A 22,834-nucleotide genomic window follows, 5' to 3' on the forward strand; every position below is an offset into this window, starting at 1 on the left:
GTTGTTTCCAACGAGTTCGATGGATTCCTCGAAGGAATTCCTGTGACATTATGAGTAATAAAGGATAGTTATCGATGTAAGATTGCTTCTAAGTAGCGCAAAAGCTAAGTCTCCCTTTTCTTCCTTTCCCTTCCCCTCATTATATGCGACAGAGGGAAGATTTGATATTTTCGCAGGTCTGCCGAAGATATCTAAGATTATAGGGTAAGAGAGGGACCACAGGATAATTAATGCAGTAGCCAGTATGTAAAACTATCTAAGCTTGGAAATACAACGGTTTTAACAATAACATTTAGTCACAGCACACATATCAACTCGGAAAGGGATCGTCACCGTCGCTTTTTGCCTCGCCGTCAACCGGGCGTCAACCTAACATATGCACGTAAGTACGTAACCAAAGCGCATCAGCAGCTCCTGTATGTCAACTCGGCTACGGCTCGTCGTCCCGGCGCTTACGGCTCTGTTACCCTAGGTTCCTCTTCAGCCTCCTTAAAAAGCCTACTTATCACCTTTACATCTTATTTCTATATCATAATAAAACCTAACAATGCAACGTTATTCGTGTTTTTCACGAATTTTTGTTGTGTTTGAAAAGTTATTGATTGATTGCTCATAATTGATGATGTTCACTGCCTACACAAATTTTACTTGAAAAAAATTATAATGTCAGATGGCTGACGGTTGATAAATGTCAACTGTCAAGAGAATCAGCAGCAGACGGCTTTCGAATTTCGAAAACATAAATATTTTTTTTTATCTCATAAGTAAAATTCGTTGTTGCTATTTGTTATTTTAGTTTAATATCAATCGGCCAGTGCTTTAAATAGCTGTATTAAGTAAGTATTGGAAGGAATAACAATATTTGCTTTGTATTTATTAGTCTTAAACTTCGTATTTAACTGTTTTACGGTAAAATAATTCCTTTTATATCTTTCAGAATGACTTCAGAGAGGAATGTACAAGTCGGGCAAGCTAGAGAAGCTTTTCAGATGTTATTTCAAATATCTCAACTTCTGAGCACAGGACTGGATGCAGAAACATTATCCATTTGTATCAAACTGTGTGAACTGGGTGTAGAACCTGAAGTACTGGCCCATGTGATAAAAGAAGTCCGGAAGCTAGCTGAAAATTCTACAATTAATAAACAGTCATCAGTACTACCATTATAAGAAATCTTTATGAGAATACATCGGTGCCGTAAATAGCCTTTTTTGCACCCTGTCCGAGCTTCTATATAACTGCACCTATGGATTTTAACCGAGTTCCAAAAAGGAGGAGGTTATAATATATTCGGCTGACGGCTGTGCATATTTTTTTACTACATTGGGAAACATCTCTGGAGCGCAGCGGGAATTTATTGGGAGCAATAATTCGAAAAATAAGGATCTGTCTGGTCCGGCCATTCTTGCGCCCCCCAGAGTTTATACGCCCTGTGCCTGGGCACCAGTGGCACCATCCAATTTACGGCACTGGAATACATTAAGACTTCAGTGATAGACACAAAATAGTATAATCAACATCCTAAAGTTATAATTGTACAAAAAAATGCCACTTAGGTTTTGTTAGGGCATTTTAACAATCGGAGTTCGTTATTGATGTATCTTTTTATAAGTTGACATTTCTTCTTCTTTAAAGGAAGTGCTGTATTCCTCCTTATCTTTCAGTATTTGGTTTTATCTCAATAACTTATAGTAGTGACTTATAATAATAAAATTAATGACATCTCATTCACAAAAAATATTTTAAAAAACTTACAAAAATACCTTGGATTAATAAATTCTTTAAATTGCTATTGGAATATACTTACCTATTTTATTTGCATAATAAGATCAATTCTAATCTATGAAATCTTATTGCTTATTTGTAATAATATTAATCCTTTGAGAGCAGATTCTTGGAAATCTATTGCTATCGCGGCCCACTTGGGAGTTGATAAGAACAATGTTTTTGTCTTTCACACACCAAACAAGCACAATAAGACAACTTACTATGACATATTATTTATTGAAATCAACACATAAATTACAATTTTTGGACCAATATTTGAATAAGGGCAAATATATTTCAAAATATTGATTACCACCTATTTTTATTGTTATCAATTTACATTCACATGGAACAAATATAGTGATGCAATTGATGATGCCGCCGTAAATAACAAATTCAGAATTAAGTGAGATTATGAGCAGTCAGTATGGAACTGAAAATATCACAGATGCAAATAATTCACTCAAAACATAATGATAAAAGGGTGGGGTGTAACCTAAAATTGTCTACAAATAGGAAAAAAAACACACTGCCACAAGGCAAATTCTCAACAATCAGGAATATAAATACAAACTGTCTTTTGTATTGGGTGCTAACAATGTTACGATATTACCCAGTTATATTCTTGACTGTTAATTACTTAATACTAAGCCTATTGAAAACTGGGCGCCTGTCCTTGGCTTTGGCCTAAAATTGAAGGATCTTCAAAAATGGGTTGCTGTGGTTTGTACTGCTCGGCCGTCATTCTCGTGAACATGATTCCTATTCCTTCAATCAGGGCCAGAAGGACACCTCCTACTAATGCACTGCCTGCCATTGCTGGTACACCTGAAAAGTTTTACTTGAATTTAAGTTGATTGAAAATAGATTACTTGTAAAGATATCAAAATTTTGCTTGGAAATGTATAATTAGCAAGAGTCCTAGGAAGCCCAACATTGTTTAAATAACAATGAAATGTTATGCAAATTCTCAGTTATGTAACTCTGAATTTGCATAGCATCGCAAATATCTGTGACAAAATTCATAATAAAAATGACATTAAGACGGCATGCGAATTTGCAGTTTTGTGTGGGAGCCCTAAATAAGTTAAAGGTGTTTCTTTGGCCAATACCCTCGATCGCACATTCTTGGAAATCTATTGTTATCGCGTGGGGCTTGAGAGATTAAAACAGAGAATGCTGTTTAAACAAAATTACCATTTCTGGCAGCAAGAATCCCACCAGTCAATGCACCGCTCATGATAGAATTCCATGGATCCTCCTTCTGTCTCAGGTAGACAAGAGAACAGTCAATAGTTGAGAACATGCCGCCCCACACTGCAAAATTGCCACCCACAATGGGTGATCTTTCCTTCATAGCTGCTAAACTTCCCAGCTAAAACAGATCGCAATAATAGTTAGGGCCTGTTTCACCACTTCCTGATAAGGCTGTCCACCACTTAACTTGACAGATAGAGTATGGAGAATCTGTCAAATAAGCCTATCCGGCACCTTATCAGAAAGTGGTGAAACTGGCCCTAAGGAATGTACATTACTACCTACATATATGTATATAATATGTACCAATATAAGCAGATCAGATACAATTACATTCACTTACCATTTTCCTACTGAATCCAGTTGGAGCATTTCTAAATCCCTTTATTGAGTGAAATATGCCTCCTCCAATCGCACCCATTAAAAAGGCACCGCCCGAATCGTCAAGAATTCGCCACGGACAAGGTTCTCTTGAATATTCATCCATGTTTGCAATTTATACTGAAATAAATAAATATTAGGTAAGAAGTCCTTCCAGATGTACCTAACCTCTAATAAGTTCTTGTATTTCAATGTGGCACAATGCATAAATATTTCAGAGTATAAATACTTACATTTATTTAAAACTATTATAATGAAGACAGCGTTTTAGACAATTATATTCGATATTTTTTGATTATTGGAAAAATGAAACCATGTTTTACATCATTTCACTGAATCTCTACCAATTTCTACCATCTGACAAGTGTGAAGTGACATCTCTATAAAAAAATGAAATGTCATTAAATGACAAAGTCAAGTTTTTTTTTTCTTATTATGGCAACTAGCTGTTGCCCGCAACTTCGTCCGTGTGAATGTATGTTATTTAGAAAACTGAACACCCATCTTTTTATTTGGATCTATATTACACACGAAATTTTTAATTCACATCAAAGAACCAGCTATCGTTTTGAAAAATCCTTTCTTCGAAGACCGTTTGGCGTAGACAGGGGATGGGGGCCACAGGACAGGGGAAAGGAACGTGTGACGGAGACAGAGGATAGACTTCAGAAGACGGGATTTAATGTATCCCTTTATATCCTACCTCTTATTCTCAGATTCATAATCTACAATTAAACCAGAACAAAATAACGCTTGATGTTGTTTACTTACTTACCCACAATGTAATTTCTTTATGGGCGTTGGCCCACCAGCCACCACACATTCCCACCACTGTATCTCCTGTGTCACCAGAATCGACAGCGGTATGCAACCACTGACCACAAAAGCCCTTTGATCAAAAGCCCTTTGATTTGATCTCAGGGAGCCCGAGGGACAGGCCCCAAACTGGTTTGGGATCCGCAACGAAATTAATCAGAAGAAAATGTGCGCTTTTATAATTTTGGATGTGGCAGTAGTATCGTGGACATCCGCGGTAAAACGATAACATAGGGAAGTAAAATGTATGGAAATATAATATTATGAAGACGCTTTTAAATTTCCGTCGACGATAACTGTTTATCGTGCACGTTAGAGGACATCACAACGCCTACACTCTTTTGAACCGCACAAAACGTCCGCGGTGCGTAAAATCAAAAGGGCATAAATTGACGTACCCAACGTTTTATTGTGGAAGTCGGCGTCCACGATAACGTGACGTCCGTAATCAATGAGTTTCTAAAATACTAGAGTAGCAATGTCTTACAAAAGATTCTCAGAAATGCGTAACCACTTTGTTCAAAAGACAATGTCAAGTCATATATTCGTTATGTCATTATGTATGTGAGATATGCCTGCTGGCATCTTCGAAGTGGCAACGCGTTGCTACCGTAAACTTCCAATCTAGTTACGTTAGTAACATACAATATCATTGTCCGTAATCATAAAAGCGCATAATAGAAGTATGAAGAATTTGCTAGAATTGGTAATCACTTTGGTTGTCGTTGTAAATTTCAAGGAGTTTCTTCAATTCCATTACTTATCAAGTTCATCGTTTTTAGGGTTCCGTAACCAAAGGGTAAAAACGGGACCCTATTACTAAGACTTTGTTGTCTATCCATCTCTCTATCTCCAGGCTGTATCTCAAAAACCATTATACCTAGCTTGAGTTCTGAAATTTTTACAGATTGTGTATACCTGTTGCCGCTATAACAACAAATACTGAAAACAAAATAAAATCAATATTTAAAAGGGGCTTCCATACAACAAACATTTTTTTTTGGCCTTTTTTTGACAACAGGCAGGCAGTTGAAATTTTCACAGAATCCTTAATTATATGTGTACTTTAATATTTAATAATAAAATTAGAAGTATAATTAAAATTTAAGGGGCCCCCCTTAAATTTTAATTATATTCTAATCCATACAAAAACAAAACTTTTGGCCTATTTTTTCTCTATACCGGTACGGAACCCTTCGTGCGCGAGTCCGATTCGCACTTGGCCGATTTTATAAAGAATTTTGAAAATCTGACCACAAACAGCAAAGTAAACATTAACTCCTTTTTTGAAAGTTGTTTAAAAAAAAAGTATCTAAGATGTTACCAGGGATATAAATGAGGCATTTTCTAATTTTTTTAAATTTGATTGTCAAACAGTTTCCATTTTAGTAACTAGATGACGTATGGGTTGTCAAAAAGTATGCTGTGTTCCGAAACTTCAAGCAGTTTACTGGCTAGTGTATCTAACGTCTCGATAACCAATTAAAAGCAAGCTCACAGAACACAAATTACTCACGGAGTGCAAGCTGCATCAGAAACGCCAACTAAAAATGTAAAGTTCATTATTTTTATTTTCCAATAAAATATTTAAAAGTAAAACGTAGTGATTATATTCTCTTTGATATAAAGAAAAACTAGAAGACGAGAGAGCAAGGTTTTATGAAATTTATTAAATAAATGCACTGTTAACAAAAAAAAATAAGTTCAGTTTTGGTATGCTTATTAAAAATGACCATTCATAATTTGTATATTTTTGACCGATACGGTACCTTACTCTACTATGGAGAATGGAATCGAACTAAACAGAGTGGGATGTCCAGAGAAGAAGTATGTAATTATTTGAATTTAATACACATTCGTTGATATTAACATAGCCTCACAAGGAACTGTTTAAATATTTGTATCAAATTTTGTAGTTTCCAAAACGATCTTCCTACTGTGTAAAAAATGATTCGCATTGGTTTGTAGACAACTTTATTATTTTACTATGTTCTTAGAGCATTTTGTGCACAATAATATACTAGTCCATAAACCATTTCAAAACATAGTGCTGCTGTGAAGTTAAAATTCTTATTTCTTTTGCAGGAAGGGAAGTTAATGTATGGCATGCTATATTCAATAAAGTCGTTTGTTGCAAAAATATCGCCCCTGGATCCAAAAGACGGCTTTCTAAATTATAAAACATCAAAATACACATTACACTGCTTAGAGACGCCTTCTGGACTCAAATTTATCATGAACACTGACAACCAAGCACAGAACACCCGTGAGATTTTGAGGAAGATATACAGTGAATTGTATGTGAAGTATGTCATGAGAAATCCTCTGTGTGCAGCAGGAGAACCAATCAACAGTGAGCTTTTTAAGACTAAACTGGATGCCTTCATTAAGCAGGCACCACTAACAGCTGCTAGAGCATCATAAGCAGCGCTGGATTTATACTTTTTAACATAGGCCACTTTATTTCCACCGCCACACATTTCCATTTCCACAGTGTACGGAGGAGTCAAAAAATTGGAAATTTTCTGTTGTCTTCAATTTTGAATAGGCATTGATATTATGAATGCGAGAGTAGAACACCCGTGTTTAGAGAGAGCAGAACATTCGCAATAGTTTTGATGCTACAAGCTACCAAAGTTTAGCGTTTTTTTGCGACCCGGATGGGAAATATCCATATTTCTCCAAAACTTTTACGTAATAAATAAAATTTTGTATTCCACCTGAAAGCCTATTATAAAAGGTATATTTCAAGCTTTTTTCCTGATCCGCCGCGTCAATATTTTATCTACAATAAAATAATTTTTATTATTAGGTTTTAATTTTTTTTTATCCAAAACAAAACAAAAGATGCAATCGAAAATATCGACAAATTAAAGGTATACAAGCATTCTATACGCACAAAAAGATCACCCATAAGATCCGTTTACTAACACTGCTAAATCAAATAATTAAATTTACAAACTTAATTGTCAACAGGGTTATCAAACTACGCAACACTGTACATATTTGTAGTCTTTTCGTTTTCGCGTGACTATCACTTATCTTGTTTTTTTTTTTTAATAAATACTAGAAATAGTATTAATTACTAGCTGTTGCCTGCGACTTCGTCCGCCTGGACTTCAGTTTTTAGCGCACAATGTCAACAAAATTGGTGTCAAGTTATATCTATCACCAAAATCTATCACTTATTTGTCAGCTGTTTGTAACTGTCAAACAAATTATAAGTCTCAGTAAAAGTGGCAGAATTTGCTGTAGTAATAATACCAAGCTGGTTGATCATTGATTGGCCAATAATTAAGTCTATGTCACTTGGCAGTTGTTGTACAGTCTCTACATGGTGACTAAGACGCACTTGATCTATTTTATAGTCTCCTACCCACATTTTTTTTTGCAAATATTATTATTTACTAAGATATTACTGCAAACCGCCACACATTATTTACTAAGATATTACTGCAAACTAATGCAAATCCGCGTACCGAGCCCCGGAAGTCGACTATGCAACATAAAAACCTTCAACTTACCTGTGCACCGAACTAATTACGGTCAACACTCGCCACTCTATCGTCTTTGCTATGCATATAGCAATGTCTGCCATGAACTTGATATATTCAATGCATCGATCAAATCGATTAAACACCATTTCATGTCTCCTAAATTATTGTGACCACTTAATTTGTATTATTATTGTCAATTGTAACTTGTAACCTTTTTCGTGTTTCTTTATATATTATTGTTAAATTCCACAATATTGTATTTACCTACCAAAACCTTCTTAAAACATTTTTTGTAAGAGCATTATATTGCATGCTGTGTTCACTGTAGAAGGTTGTACACTCAGTTCTACTAACATACTATATATATTATTATTTTATAAAATTGTTCTAGTGATACAGCCAGTTTGTGAACCTTTCAATTAAAAAAAAAAATTACTTGAAGTATAAAAAGTGTTACTTGTGTTGAAATCTGCGGTTGCCGAGTTGTTCCTGCTGTATTCGCGAACCAGCAGTTAGCCGTCGCATGACAGAGGCGTTGAAAAGTTCGACAATTGTAGCAGCGTTTATTCTTGGCTGGAGAGCTGCTATTTTCCATCACTTGCACCTTTCCTCCAAGTAGACTTTCGCATTGGCTTGTAGTTCATTCGGTAACCCTCTTATGACGCAAGATATTGCATACTCGCCCTGGATGTTGCATTTCTTAAGCAGAGAGACTTTATCGTGGTAATATTTGGTCATCGTCCCGCAGCCCGCTTTCAGTCTTCGTTTGAATCATCATAGCTTCAAGGCAGTCATTGTCTAGCGGACCCACGTAAACGCATTTGCACGATGAACTGTCGATCGGTAGGTACTGTTCCGTAAACCTCTCCTAGGTGGTCGATTTTATGCAGCCATGCAGCTACATTACAAGCGTCGTCTTCTGGTTCAAACTTTGGTATCACTTCTGCATCAGCTTGAGTAATTCTGCGTCGTTTTATCACTGGTTCACATATCACAATCACTGTTGTTTATGTTCAAAAAAAAGGAAAAAAAATCACTTTCTTCGCTATCAATCGCAGAGAGTCTGAGCAAGTCTGGGCGTTCTTCTCCGGTTGCCAAGTCCCGCAGCATAAGGACCGGACATTTTTGAAATAATCCCACTTCTGAGATGTTAGAGATTAGTAAAAGTCTTGAATTATACATTGAGCGATATTTATTCGAGCAGAGTTTTACCTTACATGTCTCAAAGTTAATTACAGAATGAATCAATCAATGCAATATGGCTGGCTTTTATACCATTTTACACAAAAGAAACGAACTTCCGTTGACAATTCAAATATAGCAAAATCATAAAGAAATACATTAAAATTAAGAATGGCTAAGAATAAGTTAAGTACATAATTCTAAATATTAATTAATGTACTTCTCATATTTTAGATAATATGAGAAGAGGAAGTTATAACGGAAGTAAATAATCCTCCCGCCCATTTATAACTAATTGTCAAAATCAAGTACCTTACTTATTAATATTTAAAATATAATAATCACTTATTAAAATTATATATAGTGACTAACATAATATACTGATTTAAATAAATAAATATAATATCATGTAACTTGTCCATTGACATCCGCTAACAATATATATTACTCCTGCGATTATGATCGGACATTTTTGATTCGTTTAGCCGCGGCGCGAGCGTACAGCGAGTACTGGTACTTGTCGAAAAATTGCCGAGATTTTGTTGTGTGCCGTGTGGCGACGCATTGATACTATGGCGCACACATACAAGCCACGCGCGGTGCCTTTGTATGAAGATAACTTACCTCCCCTCCTTTTACTATGTTCATGCTTTGTCTACAGTGTGTAACAAAAATAAGTGATAATACTTTAGGGTGTGTACGTGTTCCACGTAGAGAGTTCAATGTAAAAGTAGCAACCTTGAAAGACGAATTTTTTTTTTCACTTTTGTATGGGCAAGGGCCCGAGCGTCACGAGTTTCCCCATGCAGTGAAAAAAAAATGTTGGTCTTTCAGCGCTGCTACTTTCACAGTGAACTCTCTACAAGGAACACGTACACACCCTAAAGTATTATCACTTATTTTTTTACACCCTGTATATGTTGGTTGCACTCATTACTCAAAATAGTCCATTGAAATGTTACAATTTAAAGACCTAATATTGCATTTATTAGAGGACGCAATTTTATTTTTGGGACATATAGGGGGGGTGGGGGTCAATGAAGCTTAACCTCAAGTTTGTGGGATAGCCACTCTTGTCCCCCGGCCGCTATCTTGGAAAAAGGGATGACAACACCATTTTCTCGATAGGTACCTCGGAAACGTCTTGCAAAAAATTTGTAAAATCATAAGTTGTAGCATTGTTGAGAACTCCACATGTCAAAAAATAAAATTGTGTCCTCTAATAAATGCAAAGATCATGTAACATTTCAATGGACTAAAAATAAGAGAGTAAAGGTCACAACGTGTGCTGTGAGTTGTGACCAGTAAGCACGGGGACGACGACCCGAAGCGGGTGGACGCGAGCCGTCCACGCGTCGCATACTCGGAGAGTCGGAGCATGTTACGACTTACGAGGCGAGGCGGTTCCGCTTAGTGTGCGTTGCAGTAGGGAGTTTCATACAAACAATATTGAACGGCTCGAAGCGATACGGTGCCGATCCCTTTTCGAGATGATTTTAAGTGTGCTGTGACCTTAAGGCTGGTATAAATAGTCAGTACTTAAGAAGCGACACGGTCTCAAGACGCGGTTCGGCTCTGTGATTGGTTCAAATTTTGACAACCAACCAATCACAGAGCCTAAACGGTGTCTTGAGACTGAGATGCATCTTGAGTACTGACTATTTATACCAGCCTAAGCCCCAATTTCACCAACGACTCTTAAAGATAACGCTCGAATTAGTATCACGTTACCTCTTTCGCTTTTGTTATGAATGAAAGAGATGACATGAAATTTTAACAAGCTGTTAACACTAACAGACGTTGGTGGAATTGGGGCTAAGGGGGATATTAGATTATCATATATATTGGATCCGAGATCATTGAGTCAATTATATTGGATAATGTAATATAGACATATAATTCATTTCTTCCTTGATTGATTTTTGACATTTGCTGAGAGATTGGATCCAATACGGTCATAGAAAAAGGGTTTTGCCAGTTATCTATACTTATATTTAATATAAAAAAGAGTTTTTAATTTCTTGTTCGTTAATATGTTTCAAATAATGTAATGTAATTATTTTTCTAATTATATACTTGGATAATCTTGCTGAAATAACAAAAAACAATCCATATTAAAAATGACGATGTCTTTTGACAAATCGAATTCTCTGAGATCTAGTAACCCGGACGTCAATACCTGTCAGCGTCAGCGCTCTCCATTGGCTATTGAAACCACATATGACGTAAAATAGGATCAATGAAATATGATAATGAATACGCAGATATGATCAAATGATCATATATATTGGATCCTATATATGATCATAGAAATGATCATATATAAAAATGATAATGTAATACCCCCCTAAGGCCGGATGATATGTGTGCTATGAGTTGTGAGTTGTGACCCAATAGGTGCAAGTGTAGTAAACCTGATTAACATTTAATTAACCAGACTATTTAATGTTTATTGATTTATTGATAAACAATAATATATTAAGGGCGCATACGGCATACTAGCTGACACTAGAACCACCCATAACTTAATACTATTTCTAGAAAATAAGACCATTAAAAAAAACAGAAAATATGATTTCGGTTGACGCAAAACGTTACGAAAATCAAAATTATCTTACACAATATGTATTATATTAAATAATAAAAAAGGTATATCAATACTTATTAATTACTTAGTACTATTAGTAAAAATATTCTGCTTTTCTAGAAAAGCAGTAATAGCAGAATTTAAGCAATATTGTCATAGACTACAAATAAAATTGATAATTAAAATTAACAAGCATTAATATTAATTAAAATTAAGCTAACAGGTGCGACAAAGACGCCACACTTATTAGAATATATAATTTTTCTCGGCAATCACGAGTGTAACTAAGCCCTAAGGGCCGGATAATCGAGTTTCTACTGTAGTATTATATTTTAACAATTCAGTGAAACCCATGGTATATTATTGTAAATAAAACAAATAGTTATTACAAAAATATCTATAATGTTATACAAAAAAGGTGAAGAAATTAAAAAGTGGCAAGATCGTAGTCATATCAATCTAAGAAAAAAGGGGTGACACTATGATGTTGCCACTTCTTAATTTCTTCACGTTTTTGACAGACTATACATAATATTATGTATTAAATAATTGGCCAAGTGCGAGTCGGACTCGCGCACGGAGGGTTCCGTAAATAGCGATTTTTAAAAAAGGAATTGCAAAGCGTGTATTAGTACACAAAAAATTGCAAAAGTTATAAGCAAATTAGGTTGCAAAAAAAAGATATTACGATTTTTGTTAAAAACTCTGAAACTATTAATATTTAAGAAATTTAAAACAAAGATTCTTCAAGAGGTGGAAATTTCCATAAAAAACCCGAAATAGAATTTATAATTTTAATTTAACGCTGAAAGTAGGCCTCCGCGCTGCATTTTTATGTAGCGCACGCGGCTTCAAAACCGAGCATGTCACACAAATTATTTTTTAAGGTATTAAAAAAGTTTAAATAATTTTCGTAAAAATTTTTCAATTCGTGGAGCCATTGATATAAACATACTTAACAAGATCACGCCATAAGTTTAAAAATTTTTAATACTTTGTTTATAATATATATATATATATATATATATATATATATATATATATATATATATATATATATATATATATATATATATATATATATATATATATATATATATATATATATATATATATAATATATATATATATATATATATATATATATATATATATAATATATATATATATAATATATATATATATATATATAATATATATATATATATATATATATATATGTATGTATAATTGGAATCTCGGAATCGGCTTCATGAAATTTAGTATATAGGGGGTTTCTGAGGCGATAAATCGATCTAGCTAGGAATCATTTTCAGAAAATGTCTTTTTATTCGTGTTTTATCTTATCAATAATCGATAAACTGAAAAATATGACTCTTCCTGACATCTATTGACGAATAATAATACTATTTTGTTGGCAACTAATTGTTTTATCGACCAGTAGATGGCGTTATTATTACACGAAGTCAATGAATGTTCGCTATACCGGGCAAAGCAGGTACTATTTTTTTAACTTGAACAAAAAACTAGAAATCCAAGTAATATTGTAAAAAAAATATTTAATTTATTATCACATAATTGTTTTTATATCAATGAAAGACATGTACTTATTAACTAAAAAAAAAATTTTTTTCGTCCATTTGTTTATAAAAAAATTATAAACAAATTGAGTAATCCGATGCTTTAAATTTTTTTTTTCTTAACTTTATTCTCTTGAAAATAATATGATATTTAGAAACAATTTTTTTTTCATAATAACAATATTTAATTGTTTATAATAGTTTTTTTTTTTTATATTTCTATTCTTTAAATTATTAGTTAAGAAAAAATTGTTCCTCTTAAAAATCATAATTTACCATCCTCTAGATGGTTACAAAAAGATTTTTAGGGTTCCGTAAAAAAAAACGGAACCCTTACAGATTCGTCATGTCTGTCTGTCTGTCTGTCTGTCTGTCCGTCCGTATGTCACAGCCACTTTTCTCCGAAACTATAAGACCTATACTATTGAAACTTGGTAAGTAGATGTAGTCTGTGAACCGCATTAAGATTTTGATACAAAAATGGAAAAATTATAAAAAAATTTTAGGGGTCCCCATAGGTACAACTGAAACAAAAAAAAAATTTTTCATCTAACCTATGCGTGTGGGGTATCTATGGATAGGTCTTTAAAAACCATATTGAGGTTTCTTATATCATTTTTTTCTGACCTAAATAGTTTGCGAGAGAGACTCTTCCAAAGTGGTAAAATGTGTCCCCCCCCCCCCCTCTAATTTCTAAAGTAGGGGCATGATAATTCTAAAAAAAATATATGATGTATATATGATGTAGTTTTTATAGTAATATAAAAACTACCAACGAAAATTAGTTTAAACGAGATCTAGCAAGTAGTTTTTTTTATACGTCATAAATAATAAACCATAATTTAACTTTCATTAAATCAACTGAAATATAAAAATAAATTAAAAACCTATTAATTTCATAGAAATAAACATTAATGCTGATGGGGAACCCTTCATGGGCGAGTCCAACTCGCACTTTGCCGGTTTTTATTTTTATCCTCAATTTCATTGTTTTTTAATCAAAAAAAAAATTCTGAACTTTTTTATATTCTTTTTCTGAAACTCCTAAAAAATACAAAAACGACGATTTACAACAAAGTGCTTTTTTTTTGAAATGGTGCAATAAAAAATTGAAAAAAAAAATCTGCACTTTTGTACATGTTGTTTTTGTATTTTTTAGGAGTTTCAGAAAAAGAATATAAAAAAGTTCAGCATTTTTTTATATCAAATTGTTAAGTTAATAAACAATGAAATTGATTTATTATAGAGTATTTTTAGTGTTTAGATTGTTGTTATCTATTATAATTAATATTTATGAAATTAATGATAATTTTTTTTTTGTTTTTGTAACCACTGTTTGTTTTTAACAAAAATCTTAATACCTTTTTTGCAACCTAATTTGCTTATAACTTTTGCAATTTTTTGTGTGCTAATACACGTTTTTCTAGACGTCTTCCCAAATCTAATGAGCTATCGCACATATTTTTAGGACCCTTATCTCTATATTTCGCCATTCTCAACTTATCGCTTAAACTATTATTGATATAGAGCAAAAAATTAAAGTTTGTTGTATGGGAGCCCCCTTAAGGAAGCGTTTCCACTGACGCGGAGCAGAGCAGTTCCGAATTGACCTATCACCATGCTCGAAATCTTTGCTCCGCTTCGCTGTCATTCCGCTGGAATAGCACGATTGGTGAAATTGGGCACCGCTAAGCTCCGCTCCGCGTCAGTGGAAACGCACCCTAAATATTTGATTTATCTTGTTTTTGTATTTGTTGTTATAGCGGCAATAGCAATACATAATCGAAAATTTCAACTCTCTAGCTATTACCGTTCTTGAGATACAGCCTGGAGACAGACAGACATGAAAGTCTTAGTAATATGGTCCCATTTTTACCCCTTGGGATGGAACCCTAAAAAAGAGAGATAAACAGTTTTATGAACTAAACTTCTTGAAACTAACTTGGTTTTCTTTAAAATATCAAGTAAGTATCTCTTAATTACTTATAGAATATTTAGTCGTCCTTAAGTTGTTTTACTTTACTCAGCACAACGGATTGATAACTTTTAACATAACAGTATATCAAACATTTGCGCTATATAATTTTTTTCTTGTAAATAATTTGTTGTCACTTCTACCTTGAGATGCTGATTTATTTGTCTAATAATTCTGAAACCCAGTAAACATCCAGTTCATAAGAGTTATTTTCAACTTCTCCATAGCCCACGCTGTCAGCAATTTAGGCCCACCAGTCACACTCACAATCACAAGTTTCCTAAAACTAGATCATATAAAATGAATGATAACTATTTGCTGTTATTCTTCATATCTCTCAAATAAAATTTGTAGGCTAAATTTTGAATGGCGTTCATAAGCTCTTCTCTAGTGCCAACATTCTTTATTTTTCTTATTTTGGACGTTAACATTAGACCAAAGTGGTCATATTCGTCGTAGCCTGTTCTATGATTAGTGTGCACCGACTCGGAGACGAGGTATTCCTCTGTTTTAATACAGGTGGGGACGGTCTTGGGTGATGTTAGTGTCTCGAAGTTGTCATGTTGGTTGTTCGGCCGAGGTTCGAGAAACGACGCCGGTTTTTCCTCATCCTCGTCTGTGTTACACATGTTGACAAGAGGATCATCATCATCATCATCTTCAGATTCTAGCGCCTCCACCTCAAACTCATCTTTCTCCACTGAAGAGCTGCGAGTCTGGAAACATGAAAATGGAAATCATGAGACAAAAATTAAATAGGTAGTTTGTCACCAAAGAAAATCTATCAGGAGGGATGAATTACATATTTTAAAAAAAAAGTTGCTAGTCTTGCATAGAATAGAGTCAAATAGGCGTTTTGTACATAGTTTTCCTATATTTTGTATTGCTTTTGTTTAGATTGTACAAATAAAGTAAATAGGCGGTATTACTGCTAAGAGTCGGTCACCGGTGACCGTATGGGGCAACAAACCCGGTGACTTGCTCGGGGTCACCTGTGATCACAAAACGAGTGATTTTGGAACTATGTAGTTATTTTTATGTGGGCTACTTACCAGTTCTGGGTTCCTCGCCGTTGACTTCACGATACAAAAATTTGAATACGCATGCCGATGTTTACGCTTCAAATGAGTTTTTAAATTCGCAGTCGTAGTTTTGAAGCTGTATTCTTGACCACAAATATTGCATTTTGCTTTTTCTTTGTTGAGTTTTTGAAAAAAATCCCACGCAAGACTAGAACTTATTCGAGGCATTATACACGCTATTATTTTTACTAGTCTTTTTTATTTATATTTTAAAGTTCACTGGCAGACGGCAGTAGGTATAAATTATAATTACACCATTTGCCCAGTGTATTATTTTCCTCTATGAATTACATTTTATTTGTAACGATACACATTACACTTGGCTCACAGATTACTAGTAGGTATATACACAGATTACTAGTATTTTTTTTTTCTTCTATTTTGGCAACTTGACACAAAGGATGCGTGTTGTGCCACAGACAGGGTAAAAAGGTAAGGAACGGCGGAAGGAATAAAAGGAAACGGAATTTGGAAGAAAGTTAATTAAAACAGTGTGGTAAATAATTAAATTCTACAATAAACTAAATGACATATAACTTATTCTTAATATTAATATTATTTAATGTTAATTAATTAGATATACAATTATATACATATTTATCATTGGAAGCAAGTAGTATATTTACAGAAGTAGGAAATGGAATAGGGATTAAAGATAGTTTATTATACAGTTGGGAATGATCATGGAGGGAACACGATAGTAATAATATATTTTGGGTATATATTTGTAGACAGATAAGCGTCTGACTCACAGATTACTAGTATATATTTGTAGGTCTGACTTGGCTTCTAGTTTGGCTTCTAGCCTCTAGGCATGCTCTAGGCCATAGATTTTTTTTTTGTTAATTCGTCCCGGTCGGGACAGGCAAAGGGAGCGTTGCCCATACAGCCATTTCTATGTTTTCTCTATTTATAGGCCATAGATAATACAGATATATATATCCATCTATATGTCTATGATCTATGACACTTGCAATATTTAGGTGACTGAACGGTACTAGGCTGACGTTACATGATAGATCAAAAGGAACCAAATTTAAAACGGTAATAGTATGGGAGTTACGATTCCTTAGTTTTTATTGTTTGTAGGTCATAACACTGCACCTGTACACCTTGCGAGATTGAACATAATAAGCAGCAATAATTGCACTTTTTGTAACGAAGAGAACGCCGACATGAATCACATTTTTTTCAACTGTTCTAGATTCACCTATGTGTTGGCAACAGGGCTTCAAATACCGGTATTTTTTTCATAACGTTACTACTTCAAGGCCATAGATAACGGTATGAAAATTTATTCGATACTAGAAATAACGGTAAAAATTGGAATTAATACCGGTAAATGTTATATACCACTGATCTCTGGGGTATGTCCACAAAAATTATAAAATCAGTAATTGACATCATTGCCCCTTACCTAGCTTTAGTTTTTAATAATTGTATCGAAAGTGGTGTGTTCCCAGACTTACGGCCGTTCCCAATATTTGATCTATCTCTGGTTTTGCCCTACTAGAGATAGTAATAGCTCACAATTGACATAAAATATATGTCTCTAATGTCTAATGTGAGCTATTCCTATCTCTAGTAGGGCCAAACCAGAGATAGATCAAATATTGGGAACTGCCGTTAATGAAGCACAGCAAGGTGATGCCTCTATTTAAAGGTGGGAAGAAATCAGACCCAGCCAATTATAGACCAATATCCATATAGCCGACTTTAAGTAAAATCTTTGAAAAAATAATTCTAAATCAATTACTTGCTCATTTTAACTCAAATAATTTATTACATAATAATCAATTTGGTTTTACTAAAGGTCGGTCTACAACAGATGCAGGCATTAGTCTTCTGTGTAGTATTTTTGAAGCTTGGGAGGAGTCGCAGGATGCACTTGGTATTTTCTGCGATCTCTCTAAAGCATTTGACTGTGTGGAGTATGATACTCTAATAAGAAAACTACACCATTATGGTGTAAGGGGCACGGCACTTAAACTTCTAAAATCTTACCTTACAAATAGAACGCAGAGGGTGGAAGTTAACTCCATAAGGTCTAATGGAACCAAAATAAAATTAGGTGTGCCACAAGGGTCCAGGGCTGTAGCTAGAGTCAAATTTGAGGTAGGGCACCATCGGTTACAGGTAGGGCGGAAGCAAAAAAAATCGGCCAAGTGCGAGTCGGATTCGTGCACGAAGGGTTTCGTACCGTTATAGATAAAAAATAGGCCAAAATTGTGTTTTTTGTAATTGAGCCCCCTTTAAATATAAATGTTATTTTAATTGTATTATTAATTAATTAAGTGATTTCGCAAAAATGTCTAGTGCCTTCTGTTGCCATTAATATCAATATGCAGCAAAAAAGGCCAAAAAGCACGAATCCTTAAATATTGATTTTATTTTGTTTTTAGTATTTGTTGTTTTGATTTATCTCTAGGTCAATGATGTATTCAATTCATTCAATAGTTATTCTTAGATACTTAAAAAAAATCTGTGACAAAGCATGAGCACTATATCTAAGAACTACATATTATTAAATCCTCAATTACGAAGAACAAGCGAACAATATGGTTAAACTTCTGGATGTAGCGATCCACGTGTGAGTGAGAGTGAGGAAATAATAATTAATTGTTGGGTTGGGTGATACGAGTCAATAGATACGACTAAAAATATATTTAGATTATTATTGTTTCTGCAAACTTATTAAAATAATAATTAATAATAAAATAACATAAAATATTTAAAACAGCTGAATTCTACGATTCGCCATAATATTATTAAAAATGCGAAGAACTTCGTCACAATAGACATAACGACCAGTAGTTCGACTGCAAAGAGACGGACAGGTTTCAATATCTGTCAAATTCGTCGGGTTTCACTAGGATTATGAACGGAATGTGCCTCGCGCTGGCTGATATAATAAATTTTTAAATATTAAAAATAAAGTTTTCAAAATTGGATTCTGACAATTTTAATCGCATGTGCCAAAACACAAACAACAATACGACCAAAGAGGAACACGTCCAGCGAATATGTCATAGTTTTAAATTCGTAGGTAACAAGTTAACAACCCTATCGACGATTTTCGTCATAATACGTCAAATTTAAAAATTTCAACATCAGTTCTAAGTCGGCATACTCTATCATTCTGTCTACTCTGACTTCGTTCAGATCAACTTTTTTTGTTCTTTTTTTTTCAAAGGCCAAAAATACCATACCAGCCATTCTTTCGTGACCCATGTGACAGTCTTTAAGGCCTATTAATTGCAGTTAAAGTTGAAAACGTGGACTCGCACACTGCAGTACTACATCTTTTTTTTTTCATTAAGATTATAATTAAATGGACGCATCGCTTAATCTAATAGTGATTCAAATGCCATCTATACACAGAACAAAGAATTATTATCGACGACTTCTGTGGCCCAATGGTTGGGCGTGTGGCAGCTTAATCCGGGGGACGCGGGTTCGAATCCTGCCAACGGAACAAAAAGTTTTTAAAGGTATAATAAAAATCTTAACTATATAATGTATAGTTTATATAAAAATAAAGTATATTTCTGTTGTCTAATACCTGTAATGCAAGTCCTTTAGGTCTTCCTTTTTAGGGTTCCATACCCAAAGGGTAAAAACGGGACCCTATTACTGAGACTTCGATGTCTGTCCGTCTGTTTCCAGGCTGTAACTCAAGAACGGTAATAGCTAGAGAAATGAAATTTTCACAGATTATGTATTTCTGTTGCCGCTATAACAACAAATACTAAAAACAAAATAAATTAAATATTTAAGGAGGGCTCCCATACAACAAACGTGATTTTTCTAACATTTTTTGCTTAACTATCAATGATGACAACAGGTAGGCACTTGAAATTTTCACAAAGGCCTTAATAATATCTGTAATTTAATAAATAATAATAAAAGTTAAAAAAAAATAAGGGTTAGGTAGGTAGGTAGGTCCCATACTATTTTTGCTCTATAACGGTACGTGCGCGGTATAACCGTTCGTGCGCGGGTCCGACTCGCACTTGGCCGATTATTGGTATTTTTAAGGTAGGGCATTGTGATTTTAAGGTAGGGCATTGCCCCACTATGCCCCCCCCTAGCTACGGCCCTGCAAGGGTCCATTTTAGGGCCTTTTCTTTTTCTCATCTATATAAATGATTTACCTTATCTTGTTAAAGATAAGCATGAGATAGTACTTTTTGCTGATGACACTTCACTAATTTTTAATGTGAAGAGGCGACAATTTAATTATGACGAGGTAAATAGTGCTCTCTCAAAAATAGTACATTGGTTTAATGCTAATAATTTACTTTTGAACTGTAATAAAACAAAATGTTTAAAATTTATCTTGCCAAATGTTAGGCAAGTACAAACCAATGTACTATTAAATGATGAGAAAATGAATTTAGTAGACACCACCGTATTCCTAGGCATAACGCTGGATTGTAAGTTACAATGGGGTCCACATATTGCGAAACTGGCAGATAAGCTTAGTTCTACAGCATATGCTGTTAAAAAAATTCGTGAAATCACTGATGTAGAGACCGCGCGATTAGTTTACTTTAGCTACTTTCATAGCATAATGTCTTACGGCATCCTCTTGTGGGGAAACGCGGCGGACATTAATACAATATTTGTGCTGCAGAAGCGAGCTATTCGTTCTATTTATAAGATGTCGTCTTTGGAATCTCTAAGAGAAAAATTTAAAGAAATAAGAATTCTGACCGTCACATCTCAATACATTTTGGAAAATCTCTTATCTACACTACTATTATAAAGAGGAAAGATTTGATTTTTTGTTTGTTTGTTTGTTTGTTTGTTTGTTTGTTTGTTTGTTTGTTTGTTTGAGTCGAATAGGCTCCGAAACTACTGGACCGATTTGAAAAATTCTTTTACCATTGGAATCCTGCATTATTTCTGCTGAACATAGGCTAATTTTTATTTTGGAAAAATATAAGGTTCCGTAAGATATTTGGGATTTTCGGACGCAAGGTTTAAAAAATCAACCAGAAAAGTTACTTATTTTGCGTACGCTGCCTAAACTATAAAAGATAGAGGCATAAAATGTTCTAAGTAATTATAGATCTTTTAAATATCTACAAAAAAGTCCGCGACACACTATACCTATCTATGTTGAGTGAGGCACAATAACCATTTTTTTATTAAAAAATCTAGAATTTTTTTTGGACTATATTTAAATGCGTTTATTTAAATCATGCTATTGACCCTTATCAAAATAAATTATTTCATCACTAAGTACAGTTAATGTAGATAATATTTGGTCTTTGAATGATTAAAATTGGACGTTTGGTTTTAATGTTATGGCGAAATTAAAATATTACGATTTCTGCTGCACGTTGCGAATTGGGCGTCAAGGCGCGATGCGCGGGTGTGCGTGCGGTAGGGGAGAGATTTAATTATCAGTGCCACAGACTCGCCCCGAGAGTCCACGTAAATATTACCTCGATCGTGGGAATCGCAGACACAATAGATTTTCAATAGTTATGCGACAGCCGGGTGCTGCTTTATTGATTTGATATAGACTATCGTGCTTCATTATTATAATCCTAATTTCAAAAAAGCTTTAAAAGTTATGACTACGAAAGTAATATTTTTAGAACTTTTTAAAATAAGTTTTGAATGACTATTATTTTTGATTGCTATTATAATTAATTAATTTCTTTAACTATAAATCTCCAATAGCGGCAGCCGGCTGCCAGCATAACAATTGAAGATCTATTGTGTCTGCGATACCCACGATGCCGATGCACGATGGAAGTATTAATGCATATTTTTTAATCCACACTATTTCTGCTGAATATAGGCTATATTTAATGAAAGAAAAAAGGGAACCGTATTAAGTGTTAATAATTGTGTGAAAAATCTACCAAAATATTCCTTCTTGCTTATGCTTTATAAATTATAGACTATACTTACTTATCGCAAAGTGATGTACTATAGTCTTATAGTTCTGCAGGTAAGGATAAAATAATCAAACATAACACTTAAAATATAAAAATATAAAAAAAAATACAATAAAAATGTGTTATATGTACATAATAATTATAATATAGTAGTTGCAGGCTAAATAATGTTAACTATTTTTATGTTCTGCTTAACTTAAAGATTGACTACCTTTATTTAAAAAAAATAATTTAAAAACCAATGTCCACCCGTGCGAAGCCGGGCCGGGCCGCTAGTATGTTAGAAAGAACATAAATATTTTCAAAAAGAAAAGTGATAATCATAATGTAAATACTAGAAATAAGAACAAGTTAGCAATACCAATGTTCAGACTAGCCAAAATAAGCAAATCCTTTAAAGGCCAATGTATACGCCTATACAATAAAATCCCAGAAAATGTTCAAAATCTACCTTTAAACAAATTTAAAAAAGCAGTTAAAGAACGTTTGTGTGCTAAAGCGTATTATAAAGTCAATGATTTCTTCGAGGACAGCACACCTTGGAAATAGGGTGGCTCCATGCAGGTTACTTTTCTTTTAATTTTGTTACATAGCTGTAAGCCGTAACATTGTAATTTTCCATTTTTTTTGCAAAAGATGGCCCCGTGCGAGTTTCTTACGCCGGTTCTTCTCGGCGGGGTAGTTCCCGAACCGGTGGTAGGCAACGTAGTTTCTTCGTTCGACTTTCAAAAAGTGTATCATGATACCCATTTTGAATAAAAAGATATTTTATTTTATTTTATTTTAATTTATTTA

General features: G+C 34.0%; 3 protein-coding genes and 1 long non-coding RNA gene across 4 annotated transcripts; 1 reads left to right on the plus strand and 3 right to left on the minus strand.

Moving 5' to 3' along the window:
* Nucleotides 1–310: 310 nt before the first annotated feature.
* On the minus strand, nucleotides 311–19,471 carry LOC121725720. Its single transcript, XR_006035429.1, has 3 exons — nucleotides 19,462–19,471; nucleotides 6,092–6,096; nucleotides 311–436 (listed from the first exon to the last, which is right to left on the minus strand). It is a non-coding gene; the product is annotated as an uncharacterized LOC121725720 (long non-coding RNA).
* On the minus strand, nucleotides 2,156–3,762 carry LOC121725718 (mitochondrial import inner membrane translocase subunit Tim17-B). The gene is made up of 4 exons (XM_042112784.1): nucleotides 3,639–3,762; nucleotides 3,368–3,525; nucleotides 2,965–3,142; nucleotides 2,156–2,595 (listed from the first exon to the last, which is right to left on the minus strand). Exons 2-4 carry the CDS (start codon nucleotides 3,509–3,511, stop codon nucleotides 2,420–2,422), a joined length of 498 nt encoding a protein of 165 aa, XP_041968718.1. The 5' UTR covers nucleotides 3,512–3,525; nucleotides 3,639–3,762; the 3' UTR covers nucleotides 2,156–2,419.
* On the plus strand, nucleotides 5,725–7,029 carry LOC121725719 (trafficking protein particle complex subunit 1). Its single transcript, XM_042112786.1, has 2 exons — nucleotides 5,725–6,048; nucleotides 6,307–7,029. The coding sequence occupies exons 1-2, from the start codon at nucleotides 5,950–5,952 to the stop codon at nucleotides 6,643–6,645; spliced, it is 438 nt and encodes a 145-aa protein (XP_041968720.1). The 5' UTR covers nucleotides 5,725–5,949; the 3' UTR covers nucleotides 6,646–7,029.
* Nucleotides 14,927–16,346, minus strand: LOC121725717. The gene is made up of 2 exons (XM_042112783.1): nucleotides 16,095–16,346; nucleotides 14,927–15,758 (listed from the first exon to the last, which is right to left on the minus strand). Exons 1-2 carry the CDS (start codon nucleotides 16,290–16,292, stop codon nucleotides 15,354–15,356), a joined length of 603 nt encoding a protein of 200 aa, XP_041968717.1. The 5' UTR covers nucleotides 16,293–16,346; the 3' UTR covers nucleotides 14,927–15,353.
* Nucleotides 19,472–22,834: the final 3,363 nt, after the last annotated feature.

Source organism: Aricia agestis, chromosome 3, assembly GCF_905147365.1.
Source record: "Aricia agestis chromosome 3, ilAriAges1.1, whole genome shotgun sequence".
NCBI lineage: Eukaryota > Metazoa > Arthropoda > Insecta > Lepidoptera > Lycaenidae > Aricia > Aricia agestis.